The sequence below is a fragment of the Schistosoma mansoni genome, chromosome 4 (genome assembly GCF_000237925.1).
Source record: "Schistosoma mansoni strain Puerto Rico chromosome 4, complete genome".
Classification (NCBI taxonomy): Eukaryota; Metazoa; Platyhelminthes; class Trematoda; order Strigeidida; family Schistosomatidae; genus Schistosoma; species Schistosoma mansoni.
In genome coordinates, this window is record NC_031498.1 from 9,285,785 (window position 1) to 9,309,222 (window position 23,438).

The window sequence follows — 23,438 nt, forward strand, 5'->3', positions numbered from 1 at the left end:
TGTCTGATGGCCATGCTGATATCTTCAATAGTTGGTGGGCCAACATCGATTGAGAGGTCCGTGAGTGCTGCTTCGATGTTGGGTGGGTTCAGTGGAGCTGGTCGATCCAACAGTTTTTTGAATTGTTCTACCCACATGTTTCGTTGTTCTTCAATGTCGGTGATTACTTTGCCTTCCTTGTTTTTCACTGGTCTTTATGGCTTACGGTAATTTCCAGCAAGTTTCTTTGTTGTATCATACAGTTGTCTCATGTTTCCCTCTCATGCAGCCTTTTCCGCTGTCATTGCTAAATATTTCACATATTTACGTTTGCCGGTTCTGATGAACTTTTCACTCGCTTGTTTGCTTCTGTGTATTCAGCTTGTGCCTTGGTTTCCTCTGTTCTTGTTCGGCTGGTATTGATTTCTGCCTTCTTGTTCCTCCTTTCTTCAATCTTATCCAGTGTACCAACAGTGATCCATTCCTTGTGATAGTGAGTTCTGTTGCCCAGAACCTCCTGACATGTTGAAGTGATTGCCTATTTTATCCCTTTCCAGTTGATCTCCATAGTAGTTTCCGCTCCATTGAGTAGATCGTGAAAGGCCTGGAACTTGTTGTTGAGGGCTCCTCTCCTGGTTCTCACATCCTCCATCGTCCTCCTGAACTTTTTGTTGATGCAGATATGGTCAATTTGGTTCTGTGTAGTGTGATCCGGTGAAGTCCATGTGGCTTTATGTAGGCGTTTGTGTGGGAATATTGTGCCGCCTATGACCAGTTTATTGAAGGCACATAGGTTTGCAAATCTCTCATCATTTTCGTTCCTTTCTCCCAGTCTATGTCGTTCCCTTACATCTTTGTACCCAGTGTTTTCCATTCCAACCCTGGCATTTGAATCTCCCATCGGAATGGTCAGGTCCTTGGTTGGGCGCTTCTCGACAATCGACTGCAGCATTTCGAAGAATTGGTCTTTGGCGTCTTCATCGTAGTCGTTCGTAGGCGCATAGCATTGGATGACGTTCATTGTAATGCCCTCTCTCTTTGTTTTGAAGGAGGCTTTGATGATCCTTGGTCCATGGGATTCCCATTCTATAGGTGCATTTTGTGATTGTTTGGACAGCATCAATGCAACTCCTCGTGTATGTAGGACATTTTCTTCTTCATGACCGGAGTATGATAGAAGCTCCCCTGAAGATATTCGTTGTTGTTCAACCTGCGTCCACTGTGTTTTACCGATCCCAAGCACCTCCAGATTTTATCTCCTTATTCCTTCAGCAATTTGGAAGACTATCCCGATTCCCACATTGTGCGAGCATTTTATATTTCTAGATAAATGGTTGTTCTGGTTGTCAGAAGGGACATGGGCTTCGTGGCTTCCGAAGGAACTCTGCTTTCATCATGAGGCGTCATAACTTTTTTAGATGAAGAACTTCCAACTCCAGGGCAGAGTTTAAATGGTTTGAATAATTTTTCTGGTTGGCGTTAGTTTTCTACAGGCAAGTAGATAATACATTACACATTGATGTTAACACTTGATCACGATATGTATGCTGTAAAATGTTGTTTTACCATAAACGAAAGATATGAACTACAGATGATTTTAAAATACTCCTTAGAGATCTGATTTTTTCAAAAGAAACACTTCTATTTTCCTAAAACTCCTTTATTTAGATTATGATTGGAAACGATTAAAAATTTGTATTAGCTAGTTACCTGACGATTCGTGATTGTTTTACCATCAACTGTATCTAAATCGAAGCTTTCACAAAGTTTTTTCACCGGAGACTCATTATAACGTGGACCATTCTAAAACAGAACAGATTTAATTCAATACAAATTAATACATAATAGATTATAATTAAGACGTCCAGGTATTTGTATCCGACTGAATTGAATTAAAAATGTTAGAAGTGTAGGTAGAGACATTATTCTATAGTGAAAAACTCTGACATTTAACAAATTTTAACTATACGTTATGTGTTTAAATAAAGTAAACAGTTATCAAAACTATTTTGACATTTCTTATCTTCTAAACAGTTTCCTAATTAGATAACCATATTTCTTTTTTCCGGAAATTTGTGATTCTTTTCAGGTTTTAGATTAATCACTTTGTCAGTTAGTTGTTCCCTTGACCTATAGCTAAGACAGCAATTTGACTAAATAGAAAATTTCATATCATTTTAAATTTTTTTCTAGTCAATAAATATTTCGCTAATAATTTCGCTAAATGTGCCTATTAATGGATCAAAAACGTAAGGAATCCATTCTAATTTAACCCGAGAATTTTCAATATTACTTCTATAATTCTAAGGGGATTATAGTAATCTGACAAATATCCACTTGATGTCTGTGAGAGTTCCACGATATTGAAGAATAAACCTCTAAAAGACTGTCGTGCTCTTTAAGAAACTCCATAAAATCATGAGGTAGATGATCTTATTAATGTATGGAACAGTCAAATAAGGTGAGCATAATTTCTGTAACTTCATTTGTCATACAAATTTCTTTATGAAATTAGTGACAACAAAGATATGGAGTGAATCGATGAAAAAACATCAGTGAATAAATTTTTGGCTACTAATCACGTCTAGGGTCGAATCATTCTAATAGTTAGAAAATATAACTTTTGACAATTTCAAACGAAGATAAAATGCGAGCATTTCTTAACAATGAAATCATTAAAATTATAACTTATAGTAAAATGACGGAATTATTATGGTAAAATCATATCCTCAGTAATCTCAGCGATTGAAATTACTTCAGATATGATTTCCACATGTAATGTCCTTTCTATTCTCGGCGCCAAATTTTTGTCAGACTATTTGTTCTAATATTGACGAATATCCGTATAAGACATAGGATTAAGCTGAAAGAAATTTCAACAGTATTTTGAATGTTATTATTTCATGTTGCAAAAATAACTTAAATTCACAAAACTACTTAAATAGTAAAAAAGTAGTCTACAACTTTACTTTGATAATATGAGTGACCGAACGAGATTTAATTGTCTCATTGACTACTCCTGCAATGAAAACCTATCAGTTAACTCTGTTCGCTAAGACAAATTAATCAAACAGTTGTCTATTTTTAATTGCAATTTATTCTGGAAAAATATGTTGAATGTGGTCAGAACCAAATAAAAATAAGTACACTGACTAAAATTTAATCGAACCATGAACCTTTAAGTAAACTGAAATAACATAAAGATCAACTGAATAAAGACATAAACGTGTTCAAGAGACACAAATATTCAGTATTTTATTAGCTTGAACTTAAAGTTTGTGTGAATATTTAAACATAGTTTTACTTAAAAATGGAATTTAAATGTGAAAATATTCGACTACACTTAGATTTCACTCACCTTAATCTGATAAAAACGCATTAATACATCCCACGCATGGATTCCTATACAATTAGAACGGGACCCCGAAAAAGAGTTTGTATCAATGTAATCACTTGATAGATCGTTCAAATCTAAGCATTCAAATTTATCTTCTGAGTGATTTCTCGATCTTGAGTCTAAACAGTTCAGGATAGGACGAAGTAGTAAAATGCTTCGTTTATTTGTTAAACCCAAAGGTGGATTTTCATCAACTTTCTGTAAAGCTTTCTTTATAAGACCATGTTCAATAAGATCACGTAAAGCAGGACAGAGATATCGACGTACAACATGTACCACAGCGCGTTCCGCTTCAGGATACAGAAACTTTAGTTCAATTGATAGAAAAAGTGAAATTGGCGAAATACTTTTTCGTGTAATGTTATAAATCATAAAGTAATATAGTAAAATACCGCCAAACAATATCTAGAATTGAGATTCCACCTAAAAAGAAAGTAGTGTTAGCCTTAATCTAACCTACAGCAATACGCTAGAAGACATAAGAATTAGGTTTATGGTTCAATTATGTTCACTTTATGATCGTGTGAGAATGTAGAGTGCATAATAAGAAATATCAGATATGATAGAAGTCAACAAAATTTGTTCACCAGTTAAATTAAACATGGTTTACATCAAGAAAGGAACGTCGAATAGTAAGAGAAAAAGATAAACTACTTTTTCAATGCATTTTATTTGTTTAAACGTTAGTTGTCATTAGATTCATGCAATGATCTGTGGTTTAAAATATGACAAGTTCGAATACTCATGTTTAAAATTAATAGGAGATCAAGTTATTCATAAGTTTTATAAATTTACATTAAGTGAGAACTGTTTGGTCTTTATGAAATTAACATTTTATTTTTAAATTCATTCAGTATTGTTTGTTTGAATCTTCCCATCGATTTATTAGGACTGCAACTGGTCAGTCTCTAATTGGCATATGTGCATACTGAGTGTATTGCCTCGATATAGCCTTAATTCACAAGCATGGTAAGCAGAGATGGATAGTGGCTAGCAGTGGAATCCGGGACACGCGTTTCGTCCTATTTGGGACTCGTCAGCTGAATGTACCTGCATCTCAGAGTTGATGTTCACTCTGGGACTCGAACCCAACACCTTCGCTTCAAACGCCGTCGCGTTATCCACTCGGCCACTGAGTCCTGATAGCCACTTGCTTGTGCGATGGGGTGAAGTTTAAATTCATTCAGTATTGTTTGTTTGAATCTTCCCATCGATTTGTTAGGACTGCAACTGGTCAGTCTCTAAATGGCAATCTACTGGGCAATCATTTACAGTTGTTTCCAGTTGCAATTCATCCTTTTCATGTCTGCTTCCAATTTCAGGCACAGTGTGTTCTTTGGTTTTCTTCTTTTCCGTTTTCCTTCGGGATTTCAAGTTAGCCCTTGCCTCGTAATGAGGTTTGGTGATTTCCGTAATGTATGTCCTAACCACTTCCAACGTTTTGTTCTCTTCCACAGTAGGCTTTTGCTGATGGTATCCGGTCAACGGCCATTGAGTATATTGCGTAAACAACTATTTATAAATACTTGTACATTTTTGATAATGGTTGTAGTATTTCTACAAATTTCAGCTCCATACAGTAGAACTGTCTTGAAGATTCTGACTTTGACATTGGTTGACAGTTGTTTTGAGTCCCATATAATCCTCAATTGCAGGAATGCGGTCCTTAATTTACCAATTCTCATCTTTGCGTCTGCATCTGATCCTCCTTGTTCATCAATTATGCTTCCCAGGAACGTGAAAGATTCCACATCTTCCAGAGTTTTTCCATCAAGTGTGGTTGGGTTGGTGTTCTCCGTGTTGCACTTGAGTATCTTGATTTTCCTTTGTGTATGTTGAGGCCTACTGATGCAGAGATTGCTGCTACACCAGCTGGCGCATCTGCATTTTTTCGTGTATATGGGATAGGAGGGTGAAATCATCTGCGAAGTCCAAATCGTCTAATTGATTCTGAGCTGTCCATTGTATTCCGTGCTTTCCCTCAGATGTCGAGGTCTTTATAATCCAGTCAACCACCAGAAGAAAGACGAAGGGGGAGTGTAGACAGCCTTGTCTGTCCTTACTTGGAATGCATCAGTCAGATGTCCTCCATGCATGACTTTGAACTGTAGTCCGTCGCATGAATTCCGGATGATATTGACGATTTTCTCGAGTACACGGTAGTGTCAAACAAGGCTCTATAAAGTCCTCCTATCCACATTGTCGAATGCTTTTTCATAGCCCCCAAATGGCCTGGTATGGCCGAGAGTGGGGAGAGTTCGCTCTCCGTCTCGAAATGCTCTCACATGACCACGCGTATATAGCCTCTCCCAGGGAAGTCCTACTCACTGCCTTCTCGTGTCACTACTGTTGTTTACGAAATTGAGAGGACGAAAAGCGAATGTCTGGTACTTGAACCGGGTTGGTGGACACGGAGAGTCCACCTAGGGAAGTTGGAAAACCCTGATTCCAAACCAATGGTGTACATGGGCTCCAGTATCCTGAAGGAACAAATGGCGTATGAATCAATCGTTGGTCACCGGCTACCATGGGACTGCATCTCCTTACGATGCTCCACTGCCTTGTGGATCAGATCTTTAGGTCAAAGGGTCCGGGTGTGGCCCTATAAGGAAACCACCTGCCTCGGTCTGGACACCCGGACAGTATCACAGTTCTCACACAAATCAAATAAGATTTGTCTGGCGCATATTTATCTGGTGCCTTTTTGTACCAATACTTATGTGTTCAAATAAATAGATAAATAAAGTCAATGAAGTTTATGTATAGTGACGAGTTCCATCCAATTGATTATTCCATGATGATCCGCAGTTTCGCAATTTGGTGTGTGCAGACCGATCCTTACAAAATGCGGTATGTTTATTTTGAAGTTGAGCATCTACTGAGTCTTTCATTTGGTCCCACAACACTCTGTTGGAAACTTTCTCTTGTACTGATATTAGTGTAATGCCTCTGTAGTCCCCACATTTGCTCAGATCTTTATTCTTCGATATCTTGATGAGGTATTCTTCCTGCCAGTCCATCGGCACTTGTTCTTCCTCCAAATTTTCCTGAATAGAACATGGAGCATTTCTGAGGTTACTTCTATGTCTGAATTCAGCGCTTCGGCTGGTATATTTTCAGGTCCTGCTGCTTTCCCACTCTTAATTTGTCTGATAGCCATCCTGATTTCTCCCGTCGTTGGTGGAGTGACATCTATAAGAAGGTCTGTAGGTGTTGCTTCTACGTCCCGTGGGTTCAGCGAAGCTGGTCTATTCAACAGTTCCTCGGATTACTCTACCCATCTGTTCCTCTCATCTTGAATCTCGGTGATTGTTTTGCCTTCTTTGTCGTGCATTATCCTATTTGTAACCTTTTTTGTCATACATAAAGTGTTATAATGTGCTGTACATTTCTTAAATTACCTTCAATTCCCTTCGGACCTCTTATTCAGCTCCCTTCCATTTATAACATGCTTATGAGATTATTGTGATTTCTTAGTTATGTTAATGTGTGGTCAAGATTTTACTTGAGTCATAATTGAATTTAATGAAATAGAAGTGATCCACTCTCTACCTTGGTCTTGTGATTGGCTACTGCGCTAGAATGGACTCGAGGACCAATAAGCGTTAATGCCTTCGTTACTGTTGATTGGTCTATGTATTAGTCGGTAAATAGGTTACCGGTCCTACTGATAACATAAATGAACTAATCGATAAAAGAACTAGATAAAGGTCATACGACTACTTTCTTACCAATTCAAGTCGAGGAAACAACCTGCGGTTGCTTTTTCTGGCATTACACTTCTTAGTTAAATAAAGTTTACTGTCAGAAATAATACTGGAAATACACTTACCTCCGATGTTTCACATGAGCCGCTTTCTGTGTCATCCATATCTCCTGTGCATGAAGTGAGTTCATTTTTATCGTTATGCAAAGTTGGATTTGAAAATATTCTATCTGGTCTTCCACCATATAACAACGCACGTAAACTGGCATCATGTAAATTCTGCACAGGTAAAGCGATTTGAGTACCGGGAACTTCATCCTGACTAAAACCTTTACGTAGTGATGCATAGGATCTAATCGTACTACCACATGCGGGCATACTAGCTTTCCCATCTGGACTTTCACGTCCAGACGGAACCGTATTAGGAATTTCTGACTTTGTTGTACATGAGTGAATTATATTTGGCATTGTATGATATGTAGAGTATAAATTGACTGTTGATGTTTTACCTAGTTTATATGTGTTAAGAGTAACTACTTTTTCTTGAACCATATTTACAGCAATTTCAAGACGAGCTCGAATTGTTCCCCAGTGTTGGGTTTTGGCTTTCTCTACCGTAGATGAATTTGATTTGTCAACTGAAAATAAACAAAATGTCAGCGACAGTAGTATAGTGATTTATTTCGAAAAAAGGGAATATGTGGATTACTACTTATAATGGACAACCGTAAAATTATACTACTAAGAAGTAACTATTATTTTCTTGCACATTTTTTCGATATGGTAGTTTATTGGTAGCTTGTGCCCATTTTATAGATCTACGTGATATTTTAAATATACTATTTTTCCTCCTTTTATGTGGCTAAAATTTAGGTTTTTTCAGTAGTACTATAGAAGAAAACGCACTTTTGGCACTAAAACTCATATTAATTTGTTTTAGAACATATTTATATACATACTGTGAAGTCGAGACTGTTTTCTGACTTCATATGTAACCAATAGTAATCACTAAAATTGGGTTAATTACTGACAAGATGACTGATAAAACCTCTCAGAGAAATTCGTCGACTGATGCCTTGAATTTACAAACCCAAGTAAATATCAAGTAGACAGGATTTGAGAACTCTTAAAAAAACAGAAAGGTTACGTGAAAACTGGAAACACAGCATCAATAAGGTGTCCAAAACCTAAGGAGGTAAACGAATTAAACTTAAATACTTTATTGTTTGGCTAGAATCGTTTCGAATCTAAACCCACCCTAGCTATTACTTTAAATTTTTGTATGAGAAGGTTGTCACTGAACAGTACCACTTTACAAACTAATTGACTTATCCAAATTTATGGTGTAGAAAGTCAAAACACTGCTCACCTATCCGTTTTACTACATGTAAGCTAGCAAACTATTTTATCAAAAGCACTGTTTAAGCACATAGTGTCGTACAAATGTATAAAAATGAATACTTTAGTACTAGTGATGTAAACTACAGATGTCTGATACGGCCATTTCTGTTAAGTTCCGTTACGAACAGATCAATCATCCTTCTTTGTGTGAAATCACTAGTCTCAATGTGAACTAGTTTTATTATCGTTCATGTATAAACATGAATTAGACACTTCGATTAGTTTTTTAAAACAGTGGCTAAAAATTAGGCCATTATTTGTCCAACCTTACTTAAGCACTAAAATATAATTTTTCAACGGGTATACAATGTTAGTTATATATATTTGAATACATTACCCTGAAAACGTAATTTCAGATGTGTTTTTTCGAAATAAATTTCTCTGTAAGATCAAAATGTTGAAAAGTCCTTAAAAAATAAAGACCAGCATGTTGTCACATGACAATATTTTTTCCCAATAAAACATTTGCCAAAAGATAATTATTTACCATCAAGTAGATTATGTTTAATGAACTTTGGATAGAATTTTCAACATAGTGATGAACTGAATATATCAACCGATATCTTATTTGACTTTTGCCTCAATGATGACTGAACTATATGTTAAGTAGGGTTTGATGAGAAGATCGAAACGGGCTAAGCTTTGAAAGATTATTTATCAAATATTTAATACATTGTTATAACCATCATTAATATCCATTTAAAAATTACGTGAATGTGTCGCCTAACATTTATAAAAGTTACAGTAAGTTGATGTTTTTACCAATTAACTGTATTAACAAACATTTAACCACAACGTCAAACAAATCCAACTCGACTCAACATTTCTGACCTTTATGAGTAGAATGTTTATTCATGTTGAGTTTCGTCAGTAATGTATCAGGATCTTGACCCAGTTGACTTGCTGCAAACAGATTGAGCAGGGTGATAGCTCGTTGAATAAGGTTAATGATAGTGAATCGAGATTTCTACAATAAACCGAAGTTGAATACATATTATCTGATACTATATAATAAATAGGATGGAATTTGATTGTTAATAAGACAAAGTACTAAATTAATCAGTCGTGTTAATAATGACAAAAGTGAGATCTGTGGTTATGTTTGCTAAGCGAAATGTTGGATTTGTAAAGTTCTATCTCTGGAATTCTTTTAAAATTTTAGGTTCTCTCCTTCATATATTACGTTAACTCCGTGTTCCACTACTGTGAAACTATTCGTTCAAATTTAGACGAAATTTCTCATAGTGTTCCGGTTAAGACAACTAGAATTATTTTCCTTTAGCTAATCATATAAAGTGATTATTACACAAAGTATCGTGTTTCTATCATTTTCAAATACAGTTGGATTAATTCTAAAATTTCACTTTACAATTAAAAAGTGAGATTTGAATACTATGACTACTCATATCTAAAGGAAGTTTCGAAACATGAAATAAATAAACTAGTTAATTCAGTTTAATATGTAATAATTCTACCTTTCTCATTACAACTATTTATGATGTATATATGTCCAAACAATTCTTATTTATCAGTTGTGATATATTGCAAAATCGAATCACCATTGAATGGTAATACACGGCAGCATTACATGTGGGAAAAAGTACCAGCTACATGATTCAAACTTATATCATCAACTACGAAATAGAAATAATTGATTTATGACTAACTGAATAACAAAATTACTACATGAATATAAAGTTTTCCCTACACTACAATATTTCGAATATCAATGTTTGATAATAATAATAACTGAAATAAAACATACACAGTAAACACAAAAAGGACTTGTGTTCCAATTTTCAACAATAAAACAGAACATTAATAATTAGGATAGATGAACTGTGGCTACCAGTAGGACCCAGAATACACGTTACATCTTATTAAGGTCTTGTCGGCTGAATGCAGTTGGACCTCATTGTTAGTGTTCATATTGAATCTCAAACCCGGAATATTTTATCTGAAACCCCCTAATTATTATCTACTAAGTTAAATCCAGTTGACGAGCCTCAAATGGATTCCCCTTCTAGCCGCTGTCTATCTAATTTATAAAAACTGTGACAAAATGACTATATCAAGGGAATCTGTACAGGAAGCTCATATTCCCAACAAAGAGTGATCAACATCCAGTCCTGAATGTTAACAACCCTTACTAATAGTTGTAAATACACAAATCTTTTATCAGTTTACCCTGACATCACGTTTTCTATTTTTTCCACATCTCAATTCTTGTTCTTCGGTCGTGGTCATATCCTAAGAAACGAAAAAAATGAAAAAGGTGAGGGATTTGAATACAGTTTGTTTTTTCATCTTGACAGACAGTTCAAACTAATATGTATGGTTAAGCAAACAATATTATTTGAAGCATATACAACAAATCAACAAAGTAGACAAAAAAACGACGATTAAAATAACATCAATACAGCATAAAACTTGAAAAAAGAGTGAAGAGACAGTTATCAACTGATAAAACACTGCACACATATACACACAAAAGCAATAATACATAGGACAATAAGTTTAAATCAACAAGTGTTTACATGGAGGCACAAACATTATCTCTATACTCTGAATTATTAAACGAACTGTAGATAAATTCTGACACAATATGGTATTCCACTTAAGATTTGATCAATTTTTGTAATTACATTATTATTTCTCTAACACAATCTGATTCATTTTCATTATAAACCCCAGAATTTCATTTAACGTATAAGCTGATTCAAGTTAACACAGTATATTAGTCATCTCAACATTGACAAACTCCGCCTGTAGCTCCTCCAGGGGCTACTGCCGGTCCCAAGCCCGGGTAAAGGAGGAGGGTTGGGCATGGGGTTAGCGACCCCATCCCGTAGAAAATCAACTCGCTAAAAAAACGCTAACCAGAAAAAATCATTCAAACCATTCAAACTCTGCCCTGGGAGTAGAAGGAAAAATGACGTCTCATGATGAAAGCCGAGTTCCTTCGGAAGTCATGAGGCCGATGCACCTTCTTACAACCAGAGCGACAATTTTTATAGGTACATGGAATGTCCGGACAATGTGGGAGACCGGCAGAGTCTTCCAAATTTCTGCGGAAATGAGGAAATACAACCTGGAAGTGCTTGGAATCAGTGAAACACATTGGACGCAGGTTGGACAACAACGACTGTCTTCAGGGGAACTTCTGTTATACTCCGGTCATGAAGAAGAAAATGCCCCACATACACAAGGAGTGGCACTGATGCTGTCTAGAAAAGCACAAAATGCACTTATAGGATGGGAATCTCATGGACCGAGGATCATCAAAGCCTCCTTCAAAACAAAGAGAGAGGGCATTACAATGAACATCATCCAATGCTATGCGCCGACCAACGACTACGATGAAGACGCTAAAAACCAATTCTACGATAGGCTGCAGTCAATCTTCGAGAAGTGCCCAACCAAGGACCTGACCATTCTAATGGGAGATTTCAATGCCAGGGTTGGAAAGGATAACACTGGATACGAAGACGTCATGGGACAACATGGACTGGGAGGAAGGAACGAAAACGGTGAGAGATTTGCAAACCTATGTGCCTTCAATAAACTGGTCATAGGTGGCACCATATTCCCACACAAAAACATACACAAAGCCACTTGGATTTCACCGGATCACACTACACAAAATCAAATCGACCATGTCTGCATCAACAAAAAGTTCAGGAGGACGATGGAGGATGTGAGAACCAGAAGAGGAGCTGATATAGCATCCGATCACCATTTGCTGGTCGCCAAGATGAAACTAAAACTCAAGAAGCACTGGACAATGGCGCGGACAACATCACAAAAGTTTAACACGGCCTTTCTTCGAGATGCTGACAAACTCAACGAATTTAACATAGCCCTCAGCAACAGGTTCGAGGCCTTTCATGACCTACTCAATAGAGAGGGAACCACCATAGAGAGCAGCTGGAAAGGTATCAAGGAGGCAATCGTTTCAACATGTCAGGAGGTTCTGGGCCAAAAGAAGCACCATCACAAGGAATGGATCACTGTTGGTACACTGGATAAAATTGAAGCAAGGAGGAACAAGAAGGTAGCAATCAATATCAGCCGAACAAGAGCAGAAAAAGCCAAGGCACAAGCCGAATACACAGAAGCAAACAAGCAAGTGAAGAGGAGCATCAGGACCGACAAACGTAAATATGTGGAAGATTTAGCAATGACAGCGGAAAAGGCTGCATGAGAGGGAAACATGAGACAACTGTATGATACAACAAAGAAACTTGCTGGAAATTACCGTCAACCAGAAAGACCAGTGAAAAACAAGGAAGGCAAAGTAATCACCGACATTGAAGAACAACGAAACAGGTGGGTAGAACACTTCAAGGAACTCTTGAATCGACCAGCTCCACTGAACCCACCCAACATCGAAGCAGCACTCACGGACCTCTCAATCGATGTTGGCCCACCAACAATTGAAGAGATCAGCATGGTCATTAGACAAATCAAGAGTGGCAAAGCAGCGGGACCAGACAACATCCCGGCAGAGGCACTGAAAGCAGATGTAGCAGTAACTGCCAAGATACTCCACATCCTCTTCAGTAAGATTTGGGACGAAGAACATGTACCAACAGACTGGAAAGAAGGACTTCTCATCAAGATACCAAAGAAAGGCGATCTAAGCAAGTGTGACAACTACAAGGGCATCAATCTTCTCTCAATACCAGGAAAAGTCTTCAACAGAGTATTGTTAAACAGGATGAAGGATTCCGTGGACGCCCAACTTCGAGATCAACAAGCTGGATTTCGTAAGGATAGATCGTGCACAGACCAAATCGCAACTCTACGTATCATTGTGGAACAATCAATCGAATGGAATTCATCACTGTACATCAACTTCATCGACTACGAGAAGGCATTTGATAGTGTGGACAGGACGACACTATGGAAGCTTCTTCGACACTACGGCGTGCCTGAGAAGATAGTCAACATCATACGGAACTCCTATGATGGATTAAACTGCCAAATCGTTCATGAAGGATGAATCACCGACTCTTTCGAGGTAAAGACCGGTGTTAGGCAAGGTTGCCTACTCTCACCCTTTCTCTTTCTCCTGGTGATCGACTGGATTATGAAGACGTCAACATCTGGAGGAATGCACGGGATACAGTGGACAGCTAGGATGCAGCTTGACGATTTAGACTTCGCGGATGATCTGGCTCTTCTATCACAAACGCAACAACAAATGCAGGAGAAAACGACCAGTGTAGCAGCAGCCTCAGCAGCAGTAGGTCTCAATATAAACAAAGGGAAAAGCAAGACTCTCCGATACAATACAATATGCACCAATCGAATTACACTTGACGGAGAAGCTTTGGGGGATGTGAAAACCTTTACATATCTGGGCAGCATCATTGATGAACACGGTGGATCAGATGCAGATGTGAGGGCGCGGATCGGCAAAGCAAGAGCAGCATACCTACAGCTGAAAAACATCTGGAGCTCAAAACAATTGTCAACCAACACCAAGGTTAGAATTTTCAATACAAATGTCAAGACAGTTCTTCTGTATGGGGCAGAGACGTGGAGAACTACGAAAGCCATTATCCAGAAGATACAAGTGTTTATTAACAGCTGTCTACGCAAGATACTTCGGATCCGATGGCCAGACACTATCAGCAACAAGTTACTGTGGGAGACAACAAACCAGATTCCAGCGGAGGAAGAAATCAGGAAGAAGCGCTGGAAGTGGATTGGGCACAGTTTGAGGAAATCACCCAATTGTGTCACAAGACAAGCCCTCACATGGAATCCTGAAGGTCGAAGGAGAAGAGGAAGACCAAAGAACACATTACGCCGAGAAATAGAGACAGACATGAGAAGAATGAACAAGAACTGGAAAGAACTAGAAAAGAAGGCCCAGGACAGAGTGAGTTGGAGAAAGCTGGTCGGCGGCCTATGCTCCATTGGGAGTAACAGGCGTAAGTAAGTAAGTAAGCAACATTGACAATTTTATTTTGATTAACAATCCTAAATTCACATGTTACAACTTTAAACAATATACTTTGCCTTAAATCTGGGCACTTTTTGAATTGTCAATCTGGAACCCGAAGAGAATTTGTTAAAAAGAATATTCTTTGTTCCGATACATTAGTGTTTTAATATGATGGGTATTTTTAAATAATTATGACTTTTATCAGAATTATGATTTTTAAAACATTATATTCAATATGCATAGAGTAAAAGTTCATATCTATTAAGTATATCATACATTATTTATAAATGCACACTTTCAATCAGCTAATGAGTCAAAATCCCAAAAAAATAGTTAGATTCGATCAGATCAAATACAAACTTGATTAATGTTAACTTTAAACATTGTAAACACAACATCAATTCAAGCTGAACACACAAATAGAGGGATACCTCTAGATAGGCATCAACATAATCATTTGTATGATTATGTTGATAATCTGAATGAAGGTGACGACTATGTCCTAATTGTACACCAGGATGGATATGTGATGAAAATGTGCTACTATTGTCTAGATTATCGTTATCATTATTATCATTATTTTGTGTATGTGATCTATTAGAATAATTACAACACGATGGTATTTCATTATTGGCGGACAACTGTTGGTGTGTACGCTTGAAATCAGCTAATGCTTTAGCTAAAATATCACTGCATGCACCAGATCCTAAGTGAAAAGATAACAGATTAACAAGAACAGTATGATAATATGTTATAACAACGATATAATGCAATACTCAAACTGGTTTGGTTTTTAATATTGACAAAAAGAAGTTGAAAAATTACAAAAGTAAGAGAACTATTCAATGTATAAATGAACAATAATTTTGCAAAATAATTTTCTTTGTAATTCAACTAACTATTGCTTAGAATAATAATATGTAGATTAGAAAAAGAAGGTTTATAGACAGATACTACTTACTACGGATTATTTTTTCAGTCTTTCTCACTATAAAATAATCAACGCTTGGTGTAAACTAGGTAGGCTTGATAAACTAAGTTTGATAGTTACGGTTTAGTATCATTGATATATTCCTGGAATTCAATCAAATTTATCCCAAAAAGTCACTTCTTTTTACATTGACTTCTGATCATGTAAATTTTTCGGATTTATTTTTCGTTGACATATGTCTTTATTTAAATGAGTAAAAGCAAGTGATGATCTGTTATTCTATTCTTACTATTCACGATTGTTGATTAGTAAGCTTTCATAACTTGGCTATACCCTCTAAGTAAGCTTAATCTGTATAGAAAATATTTTATATTTACTAATCCATCAAATTTCCATCATCGTACAATTCATTAAAGCAAACTAACAAACATTTATCTTAGAAACCTTTAAATTATCGAATGATACAAAAGAGAAAATTATTGAGTAGTGGTATGAGCCTATTTAAAAATATTGAGACTGAATGGTTAATGACAAAAATGCATTGTTTACTGGAAAATACTCATTTTATCATTACTATGCATCGGTCGATAGTTTAGTAATAAAACTAATTTCTTTATACTGGATCACATTTACGAGGATTTGTAATATCCCGTTGTTGATCAGTCTCCTTCGACACATATGTACATCCTCAATGGATTGCCCCAATATAGAAATTTAATCAAACACTTTAAGAATAGATTGATAGTAGCTAGCGGTGGAATTAAGGGCACACGTTTCGTCCCATTTGAGCATCATCACGATGTGACAGGGTCGTTACATAAATTATCTTTACAAAGTAGTAATAACAAATTGAGTACAAAAACGTGCCGAATAAATAGTTTTTTCACTTGTTAATACACTATCAGTCTGCAGTTATGTCCAACTAAATAAACGCCCTGTCATATATCCTGAAGCATCAGATTAAATGACATCTAAAACAAAAAGAACCTATGATCACCAGTTACTGCATAAAACATTTGTTCAAACTGCTGAAATGATCGCATAAAACTATGAACTGTTTTAATAACACTTTGATCTTACTGTTGGATAGATTAACATAGATTCGTTTATTTGTTAATTCTTCAGAATTGCTGTAATCCTAGCTATTCATTTAACTTGTTAGGCGTAAGTGAGTACTTCAAGTGATATTTTTCGAACTTAATTGATTTCTTAAGGTTACATTATCTCAATTGAAACATGCTCAACTAACATAGTTTTGAAGATAAATTCTAAAAGCAGTAAAATGAACTTAGCACAGTAGATGGTTTAAACCATGCTTAAGTTAAAAATAGAATAGATTTTCATATTTTCAACAAATATTCGTACACTTTGAACGGTCAATTTATATACGACGAATTTATATTCACTTGCATAACTTATTAGTTAATATAATGAAAGTCAGAATAAATTATGTGCATACAACCAAATTCTATGAAGAAATTCCTTTTTGGAAAAAAAAACAATTTAGTAGTATTTCAGATTACAAGTTGTTAAAGTTTGACTTTATTGAATAGAATTCTAACTAGTCTTTTTATTTCGATTAATTTATCTATTCAAAGTTAGTTATTCAATTATTGTATCGGGATATTTCATTGAGCGTGATAATAAAAATATCCCATAATGACTTGATAAGTTATCTTCCCAGTAAAATGTTTACGTAGTTTCCACTTGATTCATCTAAAGAGTAAGTTATAATTATAATTGTTAAACGATCCTTAGTAAAATTGTTAAATTCTCCTGTACAACTTATTATAAACAAACTTTTTTCCTCAACTATCAGTAAATGTTCGAATTGTCCTAATGCTGATATTCAGAACTGAATTTTGATCATTATATTTTAACACATGTTTTTATTCTGTAAGGATTATCTTAGTATAGGCACTTGGTTTTGTTGTTAGAAACGTTGGATTGTGGCTAACAGTGAAATCTAAGAATTATGTTTTGTCTTATTTATGACTTGTCAGCTGGATCTACCTGCATACCAGTTCTAAAGTTCATGCTGAGACTCGGGAGTCTGTCAACAAATCCAAATATTTACAAAAAGATGTACATATTCACGTCGCGCTTGTGTTATTATTGCTTCTATCACGGCATTCTGAATTATACGAGTTTATATCTTATGAAGAAAGAAAATGATGCGGGCTACAATAATAACTTTTAGATGGAAGCAGGAAGATTTCGCATATTTAATGTAAGTTACAGGCTGTTAGAATGGTTTACTCAACCATCTCTTCATACAGGTCACCTGTTTTATGTATAGTTACTTACGTATTACATTTCATCGTCACAATACTTCAACGTGTTCAATACTCTATATTTCAGTGGACAATAATTATTTCAGGTTAAGAAAGCTTCAAAAATAGCTGTACAGAGAATTAGGAACCAGATACATTTCTGAACAAACAAACTGACTTGAATCGATAAGTAGGTTTTGTGTTCTGTATAGTTAATTCCACACAAGTTAGCTGTAAGTTTCTCCTAATGCTTAACAAAATAAAATATATACTGACAACATATTTTACGAACTTTTTTAATGACTATGAAAAACTAATTAACTTAGCGATTAATGTTTTTTTGCTTGCAATATTTAAATGTATCAATAGATTTATATATTATGTTACAAAATAAAAGTTTCATGCCTAAACATGTTATACTATTTACTGATAACATTAACAGTAAAAGCAAAAACAACACTATTAGTGTAACATATTATTTTGTTGGCCAATAGCCAAGAATAACTAGTTTATTGTGTCAGTATAAGCAACTTGGCACGGTTGTCTGACAATAATACACGTCATCAGATAAAAAATAAAATAGAGTCAGGAAAATATCCACCGAAAATTTACCATATTTCCTGTAATATAGTCAAAGTCAACACAAGTTTCAGCAAGAAAAAGTAAGAATAAAATCCCTGCTAGTACACTAAGGAAGGATATTGTCATGTACATGATCTAATTATTGTTTCCCTCAAATCAGTAAACAAACACTTTTTCACTTGATAGTGCAGATTAGTGTTGCCACTGTTTTGAGTTATTTTGCACTCTATAAGTGCCCTAGGTGAAATAAACGCTTAAAAAAATATTATTTCAAATAAATCACTTGACAAATCTCCATGCAATAACTAATATCAGTATAGAGATTCGTGAAGATTGTTAAATATTCGTAGTTTACACCACAGGTTAACTCAAATAAAAAAAAAGATTTGTAGTTGTACAAAGTATAAAAGAATAGTAATACGGAAACAGTTTTGAGTAGACTTGTGTACATCTTTCGTTAATTTAAAAATTACCGTGTGGTGGAATTTCATCAAATTATATGCCTTATGAATGATGTCGTTACGACTAAATCATTAGTGAGCGAATACTTACTTCGCCCCTAAGTTGAACATCAAGAAGCTTTCTGAAGATTTGAATCCATAACTTTCGTGAAATGCTTACAGATAAACCTGAAATATATCTAGGTGGAGTCATAGATTGAAAAATGAATCAAAGATGCTCCTGCCTGGTATTATAGTTGACTTGTAAGAACATGACAACCGTATGGTAGATTTGTGATTATAAGAATATTTCAATACTTTTACCAATACTCTGTAGTCAATTTATCTCAAACACAAGATTCAAGATGCTTAAAGATAATCAGTAGAAAATTGATTCTTTCTGGATTTCTATTTAAGGAGACTGATAAACTCAATTGACGATATGGAAAGTGGTTGAATTAAGTAAACCGGTACCATAGTTGCAGTTGTAGTGGGTAACTATCAGATAATTAGTTATTTTCTAAAGTTGCAGTGCTTTGTTCTCATCAATATGTATGACTAAAAAGTATTTAAAAAGTAATAGGTCAGATTCAAACAGACCAGTGCAAAATAAATTAGCAATTTTTTTCAAATAGAAATTCTATATATAACATTTCCACGACTAAAAAAATCAAAATTTATGTAAATGAAACAATAAAGAAACGTATTATAGCTTACCGTGAAGAAAATCAATAAACCGTTCTAAATCATTCACCTGCGTTTTCAACTGTTCCACAAGTTTTTCGTTAACTTTTACAGGATTTAGAAACTGGATTTAAAAGGAAAAACTGTTACTGTAATGTCACAGTAAGTTGTTACAAGAAAAATGGGTGAATTATTTCTACGATATTCATAAAATAATAGTTCTCTAGGGTTTTGAAAGTTCAATTTAAAGCGATCTGATGGGCGGAATAATACAGATTGCTGGAAGTAGTTTAATAAATTTGAGCGACTATTCATTTTTAAGACGCGTTGTCAATATCTTTTAATCAGATTTTTTCCAATACGTGCCTAAAGAATAAATGTTTTGAGACAATGAATACTTCCAAAAACATTCCAAACGTAACCGAATACTTTTCATCTTGAAGTGCTACGTTTTCAGCAGTTTAACAGTACGAACTAAACAATCTTCACAAAACTCTATACACTACGACTTTTCTCTCCACTGTCAGTAGTTTTTATTTGAATTTAAAACTTTGGAAATGTTCTTTTTAATATTAGTAAAAATGAGATTGAAGTTTTAGCCTAATATCATATACGGTCAACTTTATGAATATTTCCAACGAGTTGACTAATTAAATTACTGATTGTTGATCTATACGTAAAATAACTTGACAATCATTTTCATAAAATTCTAGTTAGTTAATAATATTTATCCACACGTAAAACTTCCATTTATAAATCTTTTAATCAATATTAGTAGGTTTTCTATACTTGGATCAGCTTTAAAAACTTAAAATATAGTCCGTTTGTCACTTTACATAACTAAGATAGACAGTAGGTAGTTATAATCTTAACAGCTAACTAGTAACGTCTCTATTGTTGTAAAATAAGGTTTTGAATTCTGTGAGTTGTCCTTAAAACTGTGAATATTTTCTACTGGTAAATACTACTAGTTATAAAAAATAAATTTACAGCTGTCTGTAGATAGTTATCGAAATATCTAAAGTTTACCAATAAAAAGATTCCACTAGATTAAAACCAGCTTTTGTTTTTGACGAAATAAAATGGGTTTATTTATTTATTTTTTTTGTTACTTTTTTCACATTAAATTGTATGTCTGGAACAATTATTCCAAAAACATTTCATTACGGAATAATTGATAGATGATCATCGAACTCACTTGATTGACAGCCTTGTCTACAACTTGTTGCAGTTCAGCAGCTGGAAGTTTATCCACATTGGAAATATTCAGTTCAAGTTTCTCTCGTAGACCTTCTAGTACTAAACGCTGCTTTTCTAGGATAGCCTGAGTTGGTGGTTCACTTTGTTCACCAGTCTTCGAGAAGACAAAGCAACAGGAATAATATATTAAACAATTTCGATTTATACAAGGATTTTTCAGCAAACAAAATAATCATAATACAAGAAAATAATTTTCCTCATTATAGTATCATTATCAAAACTCTCGAATTTTCATTTGAAAATCTACCGAACAATAACTATCGAATGATATCTGTGATTAATTATTATTATTATTATTAGCTTTATTCAATATTATATTTTTGGTACAATATAGAATTCTCAGCACAAAGTACTTCAACAAGTTTCCGTTCCTTACTTCTTCGTCCTTCCTGACGATAAATATTGAGTGATCGCCAGTTAGAAGTTAGCAGCCTAGTCAATCGACATCTGAATAATGTACATTCTTCTCGCAGCATAATGCCAGCAACCACGATATCTCTGATTAGGCCTTCTGTAACCTTTACAGCGAAATGTTTTACACTTTTCAGAAACGCACCTGAATAGGTCGTGCAATTAATATCCATAATGATGTATTAAAACAAACAAAATTCGATAACTTGTTGAAATATCTAGATGACAGGAACAGGTAGCCCAGATGTTTAAACAGGCCGCAAAAAGTCATTAAAGTTCACAATTCGAAAGGAGATTTCGGAATTATTCAAAACTGTTTCTGTGTAGCTGCAACTGAAATTCCGTGTGTTCATTACATTCTTGACATGACTAACAACCTCGCTATTGGAAACTTTGTTCTCAAGAAACAACCATTAAAATAACTCATTCTTATTAACCCAAAATAACTCACATACAAAAAGAAAATAGCAAGAATTGATTTGTCAGACGAAACGAATGAAAACTACATTCGCATACTCTTATATGACACTAAAAAGGTTGGATGCTACTTACAATTCATGCAACGAGTAGTCAGTACAGAGACGCTCCCGAATCTACTTTGAATAAGACACTACAGTCTATGTCTGAATACTGTGTCGAAATTGCACTCCGGAAATAATTTTACGGGATTTAATAAATCGTTATTAGTTGTTAAAAAACGTAATGAATATTAATCCTGAATACAGGTGTAGAATATCCATCACGAGAATCGTGAGTTGTTGTTTTGTCAACCGGAAGTAACAAAGTGAAATTCAACGACCTCACAAAAACTTCATTTGTAGAGAAATCACTAAATTCAATTTGTTTCAGCTGTGTAACAAAATTACAGTGGATTATTACTCATATTTACAGTTTAAAGAATTACAGCCCAAGTGTAACTAAGGGTGAATTATTTTGAAATTGTATTAACTTTAAATGAGCCTACTTAAAAGATATTTGAATGTTAACCAAGTATTTGAATAACTGAGAAAGATGTATGACTACAAATTGAATTTATTTAGATAATCAAATAGGTATTTATTGTTTTTTACGGTGGTCAGTGAGGGCTGATTTCTGCTGCTCTGTATAGAATACAATTTATTTTTGATCATTAATAAATTCTTCCACAAACACTAGTACAAATTGATTCCTTCCCTCTACCATTTATTTCTACATCTAAAGAGATCAAAATAAAATTAACTTTTGTTAATTTAAGTGCGTGCTCCAAATAATATCTCTTCAGAAGCACTCGAATGGATACTAGTAGTGTTATGATGCATTTTAAGGCTTTTATGATTGAAAGTTCTGTTATCACTGTTGGAGTGAATTGAACACTCCAATATATATAAAATAATAAGAAATAATCCGAAATTTCGTTTTGCTCTTAAGACCGAAATACACAAGTCCGAAAGTAGTAGACACCTTCATGTAACAATCAGATATGCCTAGAAGTATAATCGTTTTGACGTGAGGTGTTTTGAACTGCTTCAATATCAAAGATTTCGCCGGTATTAAATGTAATTATAGAAGTTCAAAAAAATAAAATGAACTGGATTTTCAATCGTCAAATTCGTAGTGAGATCCAAGATAAATTAAAGTTAAATGGCTTAAACGATCACTAAAACAATTATTAAATAAAGTCCAGAGTTAGTCAGTTTTTCTTCTCCTTTCACTTCTCCACGTACAGTAACATCATATACAAGATAAAAGTCCAAATTCACAACTTTGCAGATTTCGGACCGATTTCGTGGAAATTTACGGCAAATACGACAAAACAATCTAGAGCTTCTATTGGTTTGAAGTTTCTAGTCGGAACTTCCAGTGACTCGAGGGGAATTCCTCAAATTTACATTAAATTTGTGTAGTTTGAGGGGATCTAGTGAACCTTATAAACCGAGAAAATTTCATTTGGTACTGGATAAGACCACAAAATTTGAAACGACTTTAGTGAGAACCCCCAAAATTCCCACAGCCTCATGAGAGTGTGTAACATAAAACACTTTCCGAAAGTTTCCTAAAATATCCCTCTTACTACTATAAATATCTTTTATCCTTCTGTGCTTCCTCGTTTATATATATATTGTCTTTTTGTTATTTGACAAATATTATAAGCACTATATAAAATTTAAAAGCATTGTGTTATAAAAGCTATTTCTTTGCTAGTAGATATTTTTGAACAGTAAGATAATTTAATTTTAACCGTCAGTAATTCGTAAACGACTCTAAATCAACCAAATCAGAGCATTTATTCCAACCTTGCTTGCAATTCGAAATGTGACTATAATCACAAGTTGAAGGTCGCTTTTTTACACTGTAGTAAATCCCTTAATACCGCTCACTGAATGAGTCAGAATACAGTTGTTTAATTAAATTCACTTGATATTGTTTGGTTGGATCTTC

At 34.8% G+C, this 23,438-nt stretch overlaps 1 protein-coding gene across 2 annotated transcripts in view; it reads right to left on the minus strand.

Moving 5' to 3' along the window:
• Smp_067010.1 (hypothetical protein) overlaps positions 1–23,438 on the minus strand; it is a gene marked incomplete at both ends in the record, with an annotated part of 48,156 nt that overhangs the window by 16,628 nt on the left and 8,090 nt on the right. For both annotated transcript variants that reach the window (XM_018796746.1, XM_018796745.1), the window contains 8 exons: positions 1,690–1,782; positions 3,338–3,682; positions 7,209–7,720; positions 9,315–9,450; positions 10,671–10,733; positions 14,871–15,145; positions 19,383–19,473; positions 20,548–20,703. In XM_018796746.1, the coding sequence (XP_018651856.1) occupies positions 1,690–1,782; positions 3,338–3,682; positions 7,209–7,720; positions 9,315–9,450; positions 10,671–10,733; positions 14,871–15,145; positions 19,383–19,473; positions 20,548–20,703 (1,671 nt within the window). The remainder of the gene's footprint in view (positions 1–1,689; positions 1,783–3,337; positions 3,683–7,208; positions 7,721–9,314; positions 9,451–10,670; positions 10,734–14,870; positions 15,146–19,382; positions 19,474–20,547; positions 20,704–23,438) is intronic.